We start from the raw sequence: 19739 nt of genomic DNA on the forward strand, positions 1-19739 counted from the left end.
TCTCCAGGGTCCAGGCATCTAATTAGTAGAGCCACACCTGCGCAGCTCCACTAATTAGGTGGGTGGCCCTTCATTCTCTCGTGTGCAGCCGTCCAGGCATGCACCTTAGAGGGAACTATCCGCAGACCACCTGAATGGAGCTCGCAGACCACGGGTGGTCCTCAGACCACAGTTTGAGATTCTCTGTTCTATGTTGTTCCATGTCAGTACATTGTTGCACAATATTATTGTGTGCTGATGTTGTTGCCATTCACCATCCCGCTACAAAGTCACAACATAAAGTGGGAAAATATTTGAGAGGCCAATTTTATTCAAAATAGATAACTGGAGAGTCCAAGCCCTCATTATTCCAACCGTTTCCCTGCTGGCACCAAACAAGAGCTCTGCCAGGGATGTTCGATCATATATCCTTGACTTCCATCTATCTTTCAGACCAGACATATGTAGGATGTTGCTCAAATTCTACTGGTCAGTTCGTAACAGGCAAGTCCCTTTTCAAGCACAGATGTTCACATGGGCCAGCTTTCTTAGACGCAATATCCTAGGATTCATACCCAGTGTAACACCTAAAGAAATACCCATGTTCTTGCATGCTCTTTCAGACATGACAAAACTGAACCTCTGTAATCCTCTGATTATTAGAAAGATCCCATAGAACATTTCTCAGAAATACAAGGTGCCACGTAGTAATGGGCAATTCCAGGGCAAATCACTTTCAATAGAACAACAATTGATCCCCATTCCCCGAATCCTGTGTTCTAGCCAAATTAAAGCTAGGGTAATATATTCTGCTAATTTAAAATTACCTCGAGTTTCATCTGGAGACAGTATTCTTGATTCACTGTTCTAAAAGCTTGTGTAGTTCTGTTGGTGCACAACACATGCCCTTCATCCCTAAGTGGTGGCTGTTTCACCTGAAAGGAATTATTTCCCTAACATATAGGGTCAAAGTCTACCCTAGTCTACAGGTGTGCCCTAACGGAACTCAGATGGTAAAGCAGTGGGATCCTTCAGAATAGAAGGTGCTGTATATTTTTACGTAAGTTTATATAACAGTCACTAGGTGCTGTTACAACACAAATAATGCATTTCCTCCCTTATCAAAAGCCTCACCCATATTTCTCCTCCATTTTTAGATACTACTGTAAGCGATTATTGATTGCCAGGAGGACACATTAAGATAAGGAACTCTACAAAGAGATAACTCAGACTACATTTAACTGTTAGATTATAAATGAGTTGCAGTGAAACTACAGTAGGAAGAGATTAGAATCCCCCTCCTGAGTCATTCTGCTCGGTTTTTGTTTAAAAAGAGGTAAGTGACCTCTTTTCTAAAAAAAAATTCTCCCAAGGGTGCAAAGCTTGAGACAACCTTAACCGGTATCAATCTTGTCATCGGGCTGGAATGCTAGTTGGAGCCAGCCAATCATCTTTCAGGCTAAGGGTTTATATACAGATGCACTTCCTCTGCAGAACAGTGAGAAACCGAGCACAGGGCTCAGATTGCTAAAGGACCTACAAGACTAAACCTGCTGCTGAGACAGCACAGAACACTGCAAGCCTTCCGCATTGTTAGTGGAGTGGTAAGTGCAATGTCTTTACAATCTAATTGTATTTTATAAACACACATGCAGTGTGCCATGCCAGTTGGAAATGAGTGGCTGCTTTACTAAAACCCACAGGCACAAGTTGTATTTTTAGCAATTTGAAAGGTTCATTTCAATTGCTAGTTCCTACTCCAAACATCATATAATGCAACATTAAAACATCTATCACTGCAGCCTGCAAGATTTTATGATTTGGGGTTCTAAAGAACTGAGCTTGGAAAATTAATGTTGGAATATCAATGACTGATGTCCCACTCTAAACTTGTGAAGAATTGCAGTCCACTAGCTCAATACAAATATTGTTTGTAAACAGAACAATAAGTTTTCTGCAATCTAAAATGGATTTGAGAAACATGTATTTGTCTAGCTACCTGAGGAATGATTTATTTCTTGCAGTAGTATACTGGTGCTTCTTATACTTAAGCTACTCTAGACATTTTTAACTTTTAGATATATACCCCCGTTTTGGAATTTGGGGCATGTAATATCTGATTTCAGGGGGGAGGGAAAATATTCCAATTAGCTGCGCTGATTTTCTTTAGAATGGTGAAAACAGCCATTTTATGGACATTTTTTTTTCATTCATCCATCATGTTTTGTAAGCCAGTTCGTTTGTTTGTTTAACTAGTCACTTATAGGCAGATTACCATTAACATGCTATGCTGCCTTTGCTGCACATGCACAACACCTCTGGCTGTCAGTGGCAACTACATATGCAGAACCAAGGCAGAATATGCCCCAGCGTCTCTTATATGCCAACTTTTTATATTGTAAATAAATGGGGGAGGGTGAAGAAAAAGGCTAGATTTTTAAAAGAATCCCATATAGGCACCTACCTGAAGAATCCGGGTTTTCTAGAGTGCTCAGCAGCTCTGACTGAGAACAAATTAGCTACTTAAATGGGAGCTGAGCTCTCCTGAGACTGCAGCTCCAATTTTGGGTGCCGAGCACTTTGAAAATATGGCCACGAACTACTGAATGCCCATTGAGAATAGGCAACCACAGTTGGACAGCAACCGAACAACACTTACACTGAATTCTGTATTGACAGCTCTGCTCTGCAGTTGTAGTTAAAGAGGGGAGCTCTCCACTTCCCGAGCCCTCTACTCTTTTACTTGAGTTTATACAGATGGGTAGTTTTAAATTTGCACAAATGCTTTGAGAAGGATGCAAAATAACGTTACTGAACTGACCATGGCTGGGTGATTCGAGGTGAAGGTTGCAACCAAATCCTTAACTGAGAGCAGGATTTGTCCTTGTGTTTCACCCATGAATGTACAAGCGTTCACACACAAGAGTGGGTCTGTTTAGACTTGCCCAGCTTCCAGTTCCAACTGCTATGATAGAGGTCTCAAGAAACAAAAGCTTTCTAGCTCCAGGAAGGGTTTTAAGGAGCATTAGCAAAATAAATCTATAGGGAATCTATCCTTTAAAACGAGTTCAAGACCAGGTTCAGACAACAAGCTCTCTTTTAATTCATGGGAAAGAAGAGCAAATAGTCCAAGCTAACTTATTCTTTACTCCTTCTCCTAAGCGTACTGTGGTTCATGCTGAAGTTCAAACTGCTGGATGAACAACTGTAACCTAGCACTCCAAGCCACAACACCACTTTAAGTTCCTCTTTTATTTTCAGAAGCAGAAATACTGCAGGTAGAAGAGGAACCAACCAAGTCACGACTTCCCCAACAGCATGAAGTTACTCATCATTATCTCAGTTATGCTGGGGGCACTCGTCACAAGCCTAGAATCTGTAAGTTTCGCAACAAGCACAGCCACTCACTCAGCACAGATCCTGCTTATTTCCATTTTTGACTAGACGATAAAATCTTCCCCTTTGATCACTGAACTAGGCCTATTATTACCGTCCTGCTTTCTGCCACATGTATGCACCAGGCTTTTTTCTGTGACACAACTGTGGTTTGAACCTTCTTTCCTGTAGTTGTCACCTATGGATATAGAAGAAACACTATGGTTTTCTGGAGAGAACTTTGATGGGGATTAGATAGGATGGAGAGAGCAGCAGCCTCTGCCATTTTTGCTCTTACTTTATTTCTTCTTAATTCTAGCGCTATTGCAGGACATCAAGTACTAGGAATTAGCAAAGATTTAATGCAGGATATTAGGCTTTATTTGAATGCCTCCCCCGCAATCCCCATGCTGACTTTGGATATTTTGGTTCCTATCAGCTTGTATCACGTAAGGCAATGCTGTCCATACACAAGGATTCAGCAGAAGCTTTCTGTAGCCAAGTCCTGCTTTTGAACTGACCGATCCCCTTCACTCCAAAGGGCAGAGTGCTAGGAATCTAATCCTGTCTTCTCCTGCTTTCGAGCAGAGGCCCCTGCCTGCAGTATAGTTCCAGTGTGCCAGGCAGAGTCAGGATCTGGAACACAGGACAAGTAGAACTACTGCTGTATAGATCCACTGGCCATCACTACCATAGAGCAAGGATGCACCAGCAGCAGGGTTAACAAAAGCTAAGGACTGTAGTGGTGGATAAGTCCTATGCCTTTATTCCACTGTCTGGTGTAGGTGAATGGGAAGGAGGTGGATTCCCCCAATGACCCTTTGCTCACTGTCTGGCCATATGGGCTTTGTTTCTGAGGCAACTTTGGCCTTCTTAGCAGAATTGCAAAAGAAATGTCAATTTGGTGCATTGAAGCAGTTGGGTGTTTTCATTCTACTTTATTGCAGTAGACTTTCACTGTATCCCCACTCATCCTACCTGGACTGCACTGAATGCCCCAAGTTCTGCTGTCAGTCGCATGCATATAACACTAACAAAGTCATTAGGGTTGCAGGCATGCAGGAAGGGACAGAGCTAGGGCCTGTCTATGTACACTCCAGAGACAGACAAAAGTGAGCACATAAATAAAGGAACAATCTGTAAGAAACTTTCCTTAAAAAATAAACAAATTTTTATTTTCCCCCCTTAGGCTGTGAACAGGCAGCAGCGACACAAGCTATCAAGCAAACATAAATCAGGACACCAGGGTAAATACTTGCCATTTCTATTTCTGTCTCTCTAAAACAACACATACTAGACAACAAAATTCCTTTGGAATAGTTACATACCAGACATGCGTCAACTATCCTTCAATTTATGGATCTACTGAAAGATTTATAACTTTGGTTATTGGTGTCTTTTGCTTGCAGATTGTAACTGTGTAAATGGAGGAACCTGCATTTCCTATCAACTCTTTTCCCAGATTAACCGTTGCTTATGTCCAAAAGGATACAGTGGACAGCACTGTGAAATAGGTATGATACAGTGGTTCCTATCCCATTCTATATTCCACCTTCCCCCCCACAACTGCCCATTTTCTAAAATTAAGGTGTTTCTAATCTCAGTTTCTGTGCACCAATAAAAATGAAAGTACCACTGACAGAAACACAAATGGATATTTCTTAATAACTTGTATTAATGCATAAGGGAAGGCGCAATGCCTAAATATTAGGGCAAAGACAACCAGGACTCCTGGGTTCTATTCTGTACTCTGTCACTAGCTGATCTTGAGAAGGTTACAACCTCTCTAATTCAGTTTACTAGTTTGTAAAATACAGTTGGTTTGTTTTACATTCATCTCCAGAAGTATTGTGAGACTTAGGTTGTGAAATATGCCGAGATCCTCACATAAAAGGTAACAGATTTGATTCAAGACATGATTTTTGTGTATTTTCGGGAGAACCAAAACACATATACATTTAGTCTTAGAGCTGCATGTGTCGAACACAGCAATGAAGTGACATTCCAGTCCACATACTGACCTGTTTGTTGGCAAGTGTGTCAGTGACAGGAATCTCATCCTGCTTCTCATTAGAATGGAATCACCTGGCTTCTTTCCACCGTGGCATACGGTGAACAATCCAGAATATGCTGCCAACTGTGTGTTCATATTTCAGACACTGAAAGTCAATGCTATACTGAGAACGGTCAGGACTACAGAGGGACTGTGTCAAAGAATAAGAAAAATGAAGAATGCTTATCCTGGGACTCCCCTTCACTAACAAGGAGAGCTTACCATGCAGGCATGAGAAATGCCCTGCAGCTTGGACTTGGGAAACACAACTACTGCAGGTAATTCCTACAGCTCTCATGCCTGTTGGGCTGGCTATTCCCCAGAGCACCTGGAGTGATAGGATGCATTCCGTGGAGTACCAGGAGTTTCCAAGACTGCTTGCTAAAATTTGGACTTGGTCCTTCAAGGTGTCTAGTCCCCTTATTCTTCCACTGAAATTAATGGTATTTGGGTGCTCTCTGTACTTGCTGTCTTGGGCCCTTCAACAGCCTTATAAAGAAATACCAGTGCAGCAAATAATATGGACGAGCTGCAGGTTTTATGCATAAAATATTTGCTTTTGTCCTTCTGCAAATTTACTCCTTTGACATGCTTTTCAATAGAAGACCCCTGACAGCCTCTTCAGGGGGAATTCAGATTTTATTGAGTCACTAGCACTTAGAAGCACTGTTTACAAAAAACATGTCTCCCTCATTTTCCAGAAACCCAGATGGAAAAGCTAAGCCCTGGTGTTACATTAAGAGGGGATATCTGACTCTGGCAACAGACTGTGACATACAACTGTGTCGCACAGAAAGAGGTAAGCTAGGATTTACTTGAAAATCACTTGGAGATTTGAACTTGACTCTAACCCCCAGACTTCTACAAAAGAATGGTACAAGATATGTTCAGTGCAAAACAGAGGAGCAGGAGAGATCCTTTAGTTTTTAAGGCACCTTTTCACAGTACACGGTGAATTTCAAACTGGAGTCCTCTAGTACAACTGGGGGCCAAATTCTTCTCCATTGCACTTCTACAGCCCCACTAGCTTCCATAGATTATCTGCAAGTAGAATTCAACCCATAATATCCACCATTTCGAATTATACATGCTCTTAAGGGCTAGATGGTGTGACTGAATGAGAACATCACAACACATTTTCTTGAAGATTTGTTGGACAGAATTAGTGGTATTTAAGCTAGTTTCAGCACCAGGACTGGTGCTTACTTGTAATTCTATGAGTGCACTTTAACTGAGCACACTTCCAACAAGTTTTTTCCTTTCCTTTCACAGAACCCACATGTGGCCAGAGGAGCTCCAGCAAGTACTTCAAGATCGTTAGCGGGAGCATTGCCACTATTGAGTCTCAGCCTTGGATAGCCACCATCTTCCATTATTCAAAGAGAATGGAGCAGGACAAATTTGTGTGTGGTGGAAGCCTCATTGACCCTTGCTGGGTGCTTACCGCTGCACACTGCTTCTCCCAACTGTAAGCACTCATTACCCCTCCCGTGTCTACTGCTGATTTATTTTTGCTTTGCCGCTTTGGGCAATGCCCCATGGCTAAAAACCACACACGTGTAACTCAGCCACAGCAGGACTGTTCTTTTCTTTAAGCAGAGCAGGGAGAAAGTTAAGCCATTAGAAGCCTATATCTTGTACCTTGTAGCAAAAGGGAGATATTTTGCTAGAGAGTGGAGCTCTGAGGGTGAAGTTTAAAACAAATTCAGATAGCAATTTATCCCTCCCTGACAGCCAGGATTATGTTCTAGCTCAGCTGTTTTCCAAACTCAGAACTTGTTCTCTGACTGGGGTCTGCTTACCTCCTGCACAGAACATTTGGTGATTGTGGAAAGCTGACTTCCCCCTGAATTCTAACAGTTTCAAGAGGTGTCATTGCCCAGAAAGCCCTGGACACCTATAGAACCAGCTAGAAACAAGACAGCCAGCTAGAAATACATTCTGGCTGAGGTTTTTCTAAGTAACTGAAGGGATTTGAACACCCAGTTTCCATTCATTTTAAACGAGGGAATCAGGACCCCAAATCCATTAGAAAAGTATTTAGGCTCAGACTCTCAAAGCTGTCTAGCTTCACTTTTCTACATGAACAGTTGCTGTAGTTGACACAAGACTTTTGAAACAGGGAATGAGAAGGGAGAAGTTCACAGGACTCTAAGATGTTGTTCACATTATGAACCAAATTATTTTTAAAACAAACAAACAAACCTATCCTTGCTCTCGGAAACCCGACAGTTTTCATGTCTCCTTTATTTACCTTCTTCTCAGGGGAACGGATTCATCAGGCTACACAGTTTTTCTTGGAAAGTCCAAGCTTGATGCAACTGATGACAAAGAACAAATATTTCAGGTGGAAAGAATCATCAATCATCATGAATATTCAGATGAAAGAGGTGACTTCAACAGTGATATTGGTAAGTGGTGTCCGAAATACATCTATAATCCTGAGCACATATGAAGTACACTGTTATAGTAGGGGCACTGATGCAGAAAGAAGCAATGCCTAGTAGTTGTCGAGTAGGGGGATCCCAGGAGCCAGGCACTCCTGATAACTAGGCCTGTTTTTGGCTAGAATTCCCTCTTGGGCAAGTCAGTGTTTGTAAAGCACTTTGAAGATGTGAAGTGGAATGTAAATGATAAGTATCATTGCATGACACTTTCCCACGCTGTAGATAAAAATTGATTTCATATTGCCCCCTCCCCCCACAAAATACAGACTTTACGTCTCTAATTCCATTGTACGCAATACAGATTTGCTAGTTTTACACCTGCTAACCTCAACCCCATCATCCCTCCACCAGTTACCCATTAGAAAAGACAGAGGCCTTGTTTTCACAGGTCTAGGCTCAAAACAGCTGAAGTTTCAACCAATGTTTAGATCTGAAGGCAGCATCTAGTGGCTGAGTGCTGTAGCACAACACAGCACATCCTCTTCCGCAGACCCTCAGCTGGAGGGACAGTAGATGCCACCCCCACTCACAAGTCACCGAGCTGTGTTCTTACAAAATGCTGAAAGGAGCACCTGGGGATTACAGTCTCACTCAAGAGAAGTTTTTTCATTCACTGTCACTCAGATGGATGAAGTTAAAGGGTGAAAAACTTGCCAATTTCAATTTGGAAAGATCTGTGTGACTAAAATAATAGTAAAAAGAACAGGAGGACTTGTGGCACCTTAGAGACTTGTGGCACCTTAGAGCATAAGCTTTGTGTGTATAAAAACAAACATCTTCTGTATTTTCCACACTATGCATCTGATGAAGTGAGCTGTAGCTCACGAAAGCTCATGCTCAAATAAATTGGTAAGTCTCTAAGGTGCCACAAGTACTCCTTTACTTGTTGGAAAGTTATCATTCCAGCTGATTATTTTCCTACTTTACAATATTAACTGTAACCACTTTGATTTTTATGTAGCTCTCATGAAAATAAAGTCTGCTTCCGGACATTGTGCAGTAGAGTCTGAATATGTCAGAACTATCTGTTTGCCATCTGAAAACCTAGTACTGAGGGACAATACCCAGTGTGAAGTTTCTGGCTATGGGAAAGAAGACAACTGTAAGTGAATATCATCTTAAACTTATACTGATGGAATGAGGCATATACGGCTAGTCAAACTTGGGAATCTTCTATACTTCAGCTTTTCATCATGGCAACTCAAGTCTGCCCAGTATACAAAGCTAGGCACTGTGCTATGGGGGGGAATTGACCAAAGTTCATTTTTTACTACAAATTAGAAGTGTAGGTGAGGGGATTTTTTTTGTCTTGAGAATGACAGGACAAGTCGATGTGATCTGAGCATGGTGTATTAAAACTAAGTAGTCTCCAAAACAGATAATTCATGTGTCTGGAACCACAGTCCTTCTGAGTAGTCTGACTTTTCCCCAACAAACAGTCACATTCTTCTTCACACCCTCTCCTGTTACAGTTATCCATACACTGAGTGATCTCTCCCCTCTACTGCCATATACCAGCATAGGTTTCCATCCCTCTCCTGAAATCTCTAGCACCAGTTGATCTTGGGCACCTTTATTCTTGGGAGAATCCTTCTTTAAAACCTCAGCAGGAATGAGGAACAAAACATAGGTACTAGAAGAGAAGTATAAAAATCTTAAAACCAGGAGATAGAAGGTGACTTTATGAAGAGCAATGGCTGGGGATTTTCAAAGGGCCTAAGAGAATGGAGCTCACCTCTCACTGGGTACTTAACTCCCTTGGGCTCCTTTAAATTCCACCCTATAACAACTGCAGCTTGCTGCAGTGCAGAAGAGGCACATGTCTGGGGCAGCACAGCTTGTGCATGTTATAGAAGTTTTAAAAGAAAGCCATGCAGTGCTACCAGTGTCCACTGAGACCCACCAAACTCAGATGAAACAATCACATTTACGCAAGTCAATGAGTCATGCAGATTGGCTGTTTTGATGTGCCCCATCATGCCAACAATTCAAGAGTGTCTTCCTCCTTTTATGCCAGACACATTCTTTTGGGACTCTGAATCCCAGCACCATCTCTGACTCTCCATGTCCATTTCCCTTGACATGCCCCAGTTCTAGGAAGAACTCTTACCAAAATTACCTCACACCTCTATAAAACTACACAAATTAATACAAAAGACACAAAGCATGCCCAGTCTTCTGTTCCTGCTGCAGACCAAAGAGCTGAAAGTTAGATTGGTCTTCTGCATGAATAGAGACTGCAGGTTTGGCTCCACTAAGAGAAGTTATCAAGTCCTGTTTCTGTCTGAGAATCAGGTAAGTTTTCTGTTTGAGAATCAGAAAATTCTAATGGAAACAATACATTTTGCACCTTATTCATCTACTAAAAGTAAAAATAAAAACATTTGTTGTATAACAAAGATGTAGTATTCTCAAAACTGATATTTTGTGTGGACAAGTTAACTTCTTCTGCTGCATGAAGAGGGAACATAACAGCATGAGGGTTTGTGGGGGAAAGCCAATCTAATCAAGCTCCTCGTGTTTGCAGGGGACATTTACTATTCCCAAACACTGAAGACAGCCAACGTGAACTTAATATCACAGTCATTGTGCCAGGATGAATACTATGACCAAACCAGGGTGAATGACAACATGGTCTGTGCTGGGGATGTGCAGTGGAAGTCTGATGCATGCAAGGTAGGAATGCTTACATTTTGTTTTAAAACCATTTGCTGACAGAGTTCCTCTAACATAATCCACATGGTTTGTGTTAATGGTAAATCATTGGAATCTTTGAAGTCCACTGGCCTTGCAGAGAGGGACCGGGGTCATTTTTTGAACAAGAACTCAGCTACTCAGCGGAGTTCACCTTACAGTAATCAGGTGTGATACAGAAAATATTCTGCTGGTGATGGAAGAGCAGCAATCTTTCTCCCCACCCCCACCTCCTTCCAGCTTGTGAAGGAACTGCAGTGCTGTTTCATGGCCTAGGGCAGTGGTCCCCAACCTTTCTGTTGCAATAGCATATTCATGTTCCCAGAAGAGTGTGGTGGGCGCTGGATGACCAGCCGCCGAAATGCCACCGAGAAGCAGCGTCATAGAGAAGCGCCGACACCAAAATGCTGCTGAGAAGCGGTGTCATCAAGAAGTGTCGCTGCCGAAATGCCGCCGAAAAGCAGCGGCATTTCGCTGGTGACACTTCTTGCTTCTGGGCGGCATTTCAGCAGCTGGTGGCCATGCTCCTCGGCGGCGGAAGCACTCCCATGTCAGTAGGCAGGCACACATAAATGCCCCAACGGGCGCCATGGCACCCGTGGGCACCGCATTGGGGACCACTGGCCTAGGGCTATAATAGCTTCTGTAGCTACTGCATGGCCACTCTGTTGGAACAGCAGTGGGTGGGTGTACACAGCAGTGGGTGGATGTACACAGCAGAGGAACTGCCCCTGCTCTTCTCCAGTTTACTCTAGTTTCATTTAACCAGCTGTGCATGGTTGTGAAAAGAACTATAGCAGAGCTGGTCTCCACAGCCTGGAGGAGATGCAGATCCCTTGCACAGGTTCCTCAAATCCATCTCTGTTCCCCTCGACCCTCACACTGTGAAGCAGGCCCTGCACGGAGTTGGAGGAGGAGGGAACATGACTTGCAATTAGCATTAAAATTCTCTTAGTGTTAATGGGCAGACACCTGAATATTTATTTCTCTTTTTCCAAGTGAGGATGGAAGGGGAATGGCTTTTGATCCTGCAAGACAATACCTGCCATCCTGGCTTAGGCCTTCTGTAACAAGAATGCTCCATGTACTAATCTAATGATACCAGACAGAGGACTTCATGTAACATAACTCACTCCCTTCTAGCCCATTGAGGGAGGTGCCTTTTCCCTTACAAGTATAATGCTGACCATAAAAGTTACTTGAGCATTCTATCCTAGCTTTCCAGGATCCTCAAAAATCAGATTGTGATCTTTTTTATTTGCTTTGTCAGGGAGATTCTGGTGGACCACTGGTCTGCGAGCACAATGGCAGGATGTCTCTCTATGGGATCGTCAGCTGGGGAGATGGCTGTGCTAAAGAAAAGAGGCCCGGCGTCTACACCAGAGTCACTCAATATCTTTCTTGGATTGAGTCCCACATGAAGGGAGTCAATTTCAAAAGCCGTAGCCTCCCTAAATGGAAGTGACCTTTCCTCAAAGCCTGGACCCAAAGCAGGAAGTCTAGAGCATTCATTTCAAATAACTGGAACTGAGCCACATATTGATGCAGTACATTGAAACCCTGAATGTTAGTTTGGAGTTGATTTGTGCATGTTTGTCTCTCGGGTCTTCATTTTAAATGCCTATGTGGTTTGTTTTCAGCATTCATAGCCATGTATCTGACAGATATCTCCATTGGCCACTACGTGGCGTACCTGAAAGTCCTTCCATGGAAGACTCAAATATTTAACACTGAAATCGTATTTCCAGTCAAGATACTGTACATGTCATGTTATCTCCCTACTTTATATCTGAATCACTATTAGTCACTTTTATAAGTACCTACACAAGTTTTATCAACCATCCAGTTATTGGGTTTAAATTGTAAGTTTTTTTTTTAAAAGTGTCTATTTTGTAAATATTTGGCCTAAATGAATAGTTGTTTTATTTTAACATTCTGAGGAATGTTAGGATACAAATCACTAGGCAGCAGGAACCCTATGCAGTGAGTGCCTGGTGCTAGTGAACAAGAAAGAGAATTTTTATCACTGCATTGCCATGAGCTGACTGCAGTTCTGATTAGACAAAACCAAAACAAAACAAGAAAAACGCCACACACCACTCATCTTAGAACAAAGGTAGTGAAGCAATTTTTGGCATAGAGGCTCAATCCTGTACTCCTTAGACATGCCGAATGCTCATGGACGTCAACGGGAGTTTTGCCTGGGTGAGGAGCCCTACTAGGGTGCTTTGGTGTAATGAGGTTAAGTAGGGACTGTGCTGCAAGAAAGCAAGTCATTATAAATAATCCGAGTTGACTTTCAGGCCACCTCTCAGGAATGTTTGGTCCCTTCCATAGAGCTTGATCCTGCCATCTCTGCATTTCTGTCATGACTGATGGCAGGATTTAAGGATTTACAATCACTCTTTAAATCTGTGACCAAATGCTGCCCCTGAATACATGCCCACTGTATGTTGCAGGGGTGTAAATTCCAGAATTGTGTCCCCACTCTTAAGTCAACGTTTGGGAGCTACCTCTTTTCCCAAGACTCATAGTATGCCAGTGCATTTTATTTGTTAACTAGCTTTTGTTTTTGTATGAGGGCTGGAACCTCAACTGTTATTTAATGATTTTACTTTGTTTAACTTATTGTTTGTATTTTGGGGGTAAAAACTGTCAATAAAAATTGCTATTCCTATGTGGATGTTTCCCCTCTTTTCTCTATTCTACAGTTGCAAGGGCATGATCTGAACACAGGACTGGGAGCTGTGAACTCCCAGTTTTCATCCCATCTCTGGCCTTGAGCAAGTCATGACTTCTGACTCAGTTGCCAAGTATTTTAAGTGGGGATAAACAACTCAGGGTTGTTGGACTTCATGTTTATAATGCACGCAAGAATAAAAAATGCTCAATATTGGATTAGCTGCTTCAGCCATGGGTAATGCTCAGGCTTATGAGTGAAGCAGGAGGGGGGTGGAGTTTAACACAGTAAGGTTCATTAAGGATTCTGTCATTTTTATGATCCTTAGTCACTAAAGCAAAGAGAACCAGATGTTCTCTAGAAAGCTGTTTGCGGTATGCAGAGGAAGTGTCGGCACAGCAAGTATGAGGCAACAGAAGGTGCTTCGTTCCTGACTCTGCTATATGAGGTTTACTGTAGCTCTTGGCTGTGGGAAGGAAAGAAATGGACCTTAGGAAAAGAGAGGTGGGAAGAAGATGCACCAGCTCTAATAACGGAATTAAAGTGCAATTCAGACACTTAACCCAATCTTGCTCTCCTTTCAAGCTCACATTAGAACCGTATGTTCAGACTTTTACCCTTTGGTGCTGCTATAGATGCCAAGGAGTTAGAAAGCAACAGATTCTCTTTCTTATCACCACCACCAAGGTACCAACCAGGGCCAGCTCTAGGATTTTTGCCACCTGAAGCAAAAAATTTTTTGGCTGCCCCCCCTTTTTTTCCTTGCTGTGCCCCGCCCCCCCGACTCCGCCCCTTCCCAACTCCTTCCCCAAATCCCCGGCCCCGCCTCCTCCCCTGGGCGTGCCACATTTCGCCCCCCACCCATTGTTTCCCACAGCTCCCCCACCGCAACCCCCCGCCCTAGCTCACCTCCGCTCCGCCTGCTCCCCTGAACACACCGCCACTCCCCTTCTGCCCCCTCCCTCTTAGGTGAGGGGGAGGCAGCATGTTCAGGGGAGCAGGCAGAGCGGAGGTGAGCAGGGGGGAGCGCAAGAAGTAACTGGGGGGTAGAGGAACCGCTCCCCACCGCAGCTCGCCTCCGCCGCCGCCTCCCCCAAGCGCGCTGCTGCTCGGCTTCTCCTCCCTGCCTCCCAGGCTTGCTGCGCAAAACACCTGTTTTGCATGCGGCAAGCCTGGAAGGGAGAAAGGGGGGAGAAGCGGAGCGGCGGCGGCGTGCTCAGGTGAGCAGGCAGAGGCGGAGCGGAGGCAAGCTGGGGTGGCGGGGGCACATTTCTAGGGGTGGCATGGCCGGCGCCGGAATGCCGCCCCTAGAAATGTGCCGCCCCAAGCACCTGCTTGTTTTGCTGGTGCCTAGAGCCGGCCCTGGTACCAACAGCAGCTTCTGCTAAGTCTGACAGAAAAATAAGGTCTCTTTGGTGCCGGCATCCAGTGAATATGGCCCCTGCCTAAGGAGACGGCAGCGTGCACGGGTGTGTGGGAGCCGACCTGCTTTTCCCTGCTGTCCCAGTGGTATCCCAAATTTTCGGGTGCCCTATGCAGCTGCATATGCTGCATATGCCTAAAAACGACCCTGACCACCAACCTAGACTAGACTGTAATGCGTAACACAAATATGGAATGTTCATTAATGAATGCATGGGTCCAAATTTCACCCTGGCATATACACCTTGCAAAGCCATCAGAGCTATTGGGATTGCACAAAGTGTGAAGCAGCACAGAATTTAGCACATCCTGTTTAAATCCTTTGACAGGAGTGGCCAAACAGCGGCTCACGAGCCACATTTTACAGTTAAAGTGCAGCTCGTGGAGCCCCCCCTGCCTCCCTTTCTCCACGTATCAGACTGCAGGGAGGGGAGCTCAGGAATTCTGCCCTGCAATGGGATGGTGGGGCTAGGGGATTCTGCCAAGCGGGGTCGGGGGGGGGGCACAGAGGGGAGGTTCTAGGGCTTCAGCCCCAAAGGAGACACCTGCTGGGGCTCTGCTCTTGCTGAAGTCCCAAGCTCCAGCAGGTGCCTCCCACAGGACTGAAGCCTTAGCCCCACCACCCTGCCACAGGGCAGAAACCCTGGGCCCTGGCAGGTGCCTCAGGCTCTTGAATGTCTGAAGATTATCGTGTGCAGCTCAGAGGGTCAGGAAGTTTGGCCATCCCTGCTCTATGGCATGTCAAGAACTCCAGCTTTACAAGAGAAAGCTTCAGAAAAAATATGAATCAAGGCAAAAACCTTACGAGTCAAGTACAATTTGCACTTATTTACACAAATTGCAACATTAAGAAAAAAACAAAACATAAACAGTCTCAATGACACAGATGACTAAATTAAAAAAAAAAAGAAAAACATCCCAGATCACAGGGAAGTTTAAAAACTGACTGATATTAAGCAACTTTGTATGTAATTGTCTTTTAAAAGCATTTAGGAAAAACTTTTGAAAGAGGCCTTGATTTCAGTCTCTGAATTAACTCTCAGACAAACCTGTTAACGAAAGATTTGTAACTATAAAGAAGAGAGGAGCAAAATTTGGTTCGGAGCCACACAAGCCAATGTTCTAGATGGAATGGGATTCTAATTAATTGCTTCCACCTCGCATTAACTGTGGCTCAAAATTGTTTGAATGCATTGTGTGTGTAATTTACTAGTACTGGATGACAAAGAACGTCCAATAGACTGCTAGGACCTTATTCCTCCATCAAGCGACCAGAAAAATATGTAAAAAGAAAAGGAGTACTTGTGGCACCTTAGAGACTAACCAATTTATTTGAGCATGAGCTTTCGTGAGCTACAGCTCACTTCATCAGATGTATGTGTATGTAAAAGAGACTATGACTGGTGTAAGTGTAAATTGCCACAGAAGGATTCAAACTACAAACCTAGAAGTATGAAAGGCGATGCATGAGAGGGGCAAAAAGGATCACATGCTCCTCCGCAGATGCCTGGGGAGGGGGCACATTTAGCAGGGAACTCCTGTGGCGAAAGGAGCCAAACGTGCGGCCACTGCTCCCAGGAGCCAGTGCCCTGCGCTGGCAGCTCCTCCAGGGCAGCTGTTCCAGTACCGCCCCCAGCCCTGTCCTCCGGCAGGGCTGTACAGACCCCAGGAGTTGCAGCCGTGTGGAAGGGCTGGGAGCAGTATAGCCGTGCCAGAGGAGCTGCCAGTGTGGGGCCCCACATTCTGCTTCTTTCGCCAAGCCCTGCAGTTCAGAAATCTGTATCTGGCACAGTGGGAGGACCAAGGCCCCCCCAGAGGCAAATGTGAGATGGAGAGGGGACGGTGAGAGCATGGGGGCCCCGGGCTGGGGGCAGGGAGGGGTCACATGGGGAGGTCACATGCCCCTTTAGCTGATGCCCCCTTTTGTGTCCCTCCCATGAGTCGCCTAATCTGGGAAGACGTTCCAGAGATTAAACAAACAGCAAGACTCATCAATCATGGACACCCACACTTTTGAATCTGATGCCCTTTCAGTGACATAATTCCAGCAAGATAGCTTGAAGCATTTCCAATTAAATATTCCCATGGGACAATTTCATCATTTATTGAAAATGGAGTGAGGTGTCCATCCTAACCAGATCTAAAATTTTTGGAAAGTAATTTTTGTTTGTTACATTTGTTATTTTCCTCCTCCTATTTCCATTTGTGTTTCAGTACCAACACAAGCTGACCACCAGAAACCAGTCAACCAATATGCAGCATAGAGCCCTTTGCATTGGGAAATGCTGCTGGCCTTCTACCTGTGTTACATAATCTCCCCACATTTCATAGCACAAAGCCTGTTCTGAACTCCTGGTAATCCACAGAGCTAACCTGCAAATCTCTCGCTCTGGGCTCCCTATGTTGAAGGCCTGACAATAGTTTAACCTTACTTAAACTAAAATATGAGAAACAACCAAACCATAATAAATCAAAGTGTCCCTCTAGTTGTGGAGTTTGCAGCTGTTCCAAAAAGAGACCTAACATGCAGAGACACCAGTGCTGCTAGCCATGACATTTTTAAAATCCTTGTCATAAATATAAAGGGAAGGGTAAACACCTTTAAAATCCCTCATGGCCAGAGGAAAAACCCTTTCACCTGTAAAGGGTTAAGAAGCTAGGATAACCTCGCTGGCACCTGACCAAAACGACAAGATACTTTCAAAGCTGGAGGGGGGGAGAAACAAAGGCTCTCTCTGTCTGTGTGATGCTTTTGCCGGGAACAGAACAGGAATGGAGTCTTAGAACTTAGTAAGTAACCTAGCTAGATATGTGTTAGATTCTGTTTTGTTTAAATGGCTGATAAAATAAGCTGTGCTGAATGGAATGTATATTCCTGTTTTTGTGTCTTTTTGTAACTTGAGGTTTTGCCTAGAGGGATTCTCTATGTTTTGAATCTGATTACCCTGTAAGGTATTTACCATCCTGATGTTACAGAGGTGATTCTTTCAGTTTTTTTCTTCAATTAAAATTCTTCTTTTAAGAACCTGATTGCTTTTTCACTGTTCTTAAGATCCAAGGGTTTGGTCTGTGTTCACCTATGCAAATTGGTGAGGATTTTTATCAAGCCTTCCTCAGGAAAGGGGATGTCAGGTTTGGGGAGAATTTTGGGGGGAAAGACGTTTCCAAGCGGGCTATTTCCCTGTTATATATTTGTTAGATGCTTGGTGGTGGCAGCAATAAAGTCCAAGGGCAAAAGGTAAAATAGTTTGCACCTTGGGGAAGTTTTAACCTAAGCTTGTAAAAATAAGCTTAGGGGGTTTTCATGCAGGTCCCCACATCTGTACCCTAGAGTTCAGAGCGGGGAAGGAACCTTAACAATCCTAAATTATTCTTCAAACTCCTTTATCCCCGAGAGTGCTGGTCAACTCCGGTGACCCAGGACAAACTACTGTGTATCTATTGTTTTTTAAACACGCTCATATGCAATGGTAATATCCATACAAAACAGCAGAGCCATATGAAAAACTGCATTTCAGTGTGCACCTTTGATCATCTCTGCTGCATTCTGCACAGTAGTTTGTCTCCACCAGGACTACCTCCAACTTTCCAAAACAATGAGCTGCTTTAAAACAGCTGCCATTCATTTATTTAAAATGGATTTGCCACAAAATTTGCTCTGAGTCTATTGGTCAGAAGAACTCGACAAACAATATTCAGACTTGGATCAATTGTAGACTTAGGGTATGGCTATACTTTGAGCTAAGGGTGAGACCCCTCCCCAGTTCGAGAAGACACACCTGCACTAGCTCTGATCCGGCTAGCACATGGCAGCAGATGGGATGGGACTACGATCCTGCCCACATACTTGCGGTGGCTAGCCCCTCCCATGGCTCATCCAGCTACGCTCTATGTTTCACACGCTTGCTGATTCAGGGTTAGTGTGAATATGTCTCCTCGAGCTGGGAACCATACCCCAGCTCAAAGTGTAGACATACCTTAAGGTCCCATATTTCCTTCAGACAGGGGAAATTTCTAGCTTTCCAGCTGGATAAATAGCTCTTGCTTCTAACTCTGGAAGTAACCAAGGTACCATTTTACAATTGTGACTTAACAGAAACAAGAGATACATTTCATGTCATTTTAGAATAGTGGCCTAAGGGAAGGAGGGAGACTGGGCATGTGCACACAGCCCCTGGCATGAGAGGAGAAGAATAAGGGACCCTGCTGTGGGGGAGGAGGAAGGGGCAGGCAGAACCCCTATCATCGGGGCAAATGGGATAATGAGGGTTCACAGAGCCCCTGCCATGCAGGGAGGATGAGAGAAGGAGGACCACATATAGCCCCCGCCATGTGGTGGTGGTGGGGGGCAATGGGACACACAACTCCTGTCAGCGGGGCAACTGGGGGACCCCGTTAACGGCAGGGGAATGGTGGGTATTGAGGACGAGGGAAATGAGGGTGCACATAGAATCCCTGGCAGGAAATGAAGGAGGATGGGAGGGCGGCACACATGGAGCTGGTGCAGTAGAACGGATGAATGCAAGGAGCCCCTGGTGTGTGTACTAAGCTCAGCCTACAGAAGCTAGGGAGTGTGCACTCCCCAAGTAGTCCAACAACAGAAATGAAATGGGGTCATCAACATCTCCAATTTAAGCGCACATAGCACATTCTGTTCTAATTCGATTAGACTCTCTATGGCTTTGATGTATATGGAGCAGAAAACAGATTCTACATGAGTCCCTTTGGGTGGGTTGACAAAGAGTACATGCCTGGGAGAAGACCACTAAGCAAAGAAAGTGATGCGGTTAATAAGCGTCTCTGCAAACATAACCCCATTTTCTTGTTGAATATAATGCCTCTCTTGAACATAAAATGAAAGATCTGGGGAATTAGCTCAATTTGGAGATTTGTGAACACAAGGGGATACTTTTTTTTTTTAAAAAAGGGGGAGGGGGTAAAGCCAACATGATGGAAGTTTCCTTCCCACACCTCTGATGAGCAAAGGTAGCTAGACTGCAAAATAATCTCATTTCTGGATTTATTCCACTTGGGTAGATGAATCAATCATCTCATTTCTGGATTTATTCCACTTGGGTAGATGATTCAA

General features: G+C 44.2%; 1 protein-coding gene and 1 long non-coding RNA gene across 4 annotated transcripts in view; one reads left to right on the plus strand and one right to left on the minus strand.

Annotated features, from left to right (window-relative positions):
* Positions 1 to 19739, minus strand: part of LOC311523171 — a 97615-nt gene that overhangs the window by 63811 nt on the left and 14065 nt on the right. For 2 of the 3 annotated variants that reach the window (XR_014712281.1, XR_014712282.1), the window contains exon 2: positions 7662 to 7728. The exons of the other annotated variant lie outside the window; for it this stretch is intronic. This is a non-coding gene — a long non-coding RNA (uncharacterized lncRNA). The remainder of the gene's footprint in view (positions 1 to 7661; positions 7729 to 19739) is intronic. 3 annotated transcript variants of the gene reach the window in all.
* On the plus strand, positions 1493 to 13188 carry PLAU (plasminogen activator, urokinase). Its single transcript, XM_084632925.1, has 11 exons — positions 1493 to 1583; positions 3241 to 3357; positions 4544 to 4601; positions 4764 to 4868; positions 5511 to 5685; positions 6109 to 6206; positions 6680 to 6875; positions 7673 to 7818; positions 8816 to 8956; positions 10382 to 10530; positions 11819 to 13188. Exons 2-11 carry the CDS (start codon positions 3298 to 3300, stop codon positions 12011 to 12013), a joined length of 1323 nt encoding a protein of 440 aa, XP_084489051.1. The 5' UTR covers positions 1493 to 1583; positions 3241 to 3297; the 3' UTR covers positions 12014 to 13188.

The sequence above is a fragment of the Lepidochelys olivacea genome, assembly GCF_965140295.1.
Source record: "Lepidochelys olivacea isolate rLepOli2 genome assembly, chromosome: 7".
Lineage (NCBI taxonomy): Eukaryota > Metazoa > Chordata > Testudines > Cheloniidae > Lepidochelys > Lepidochelys olivacea.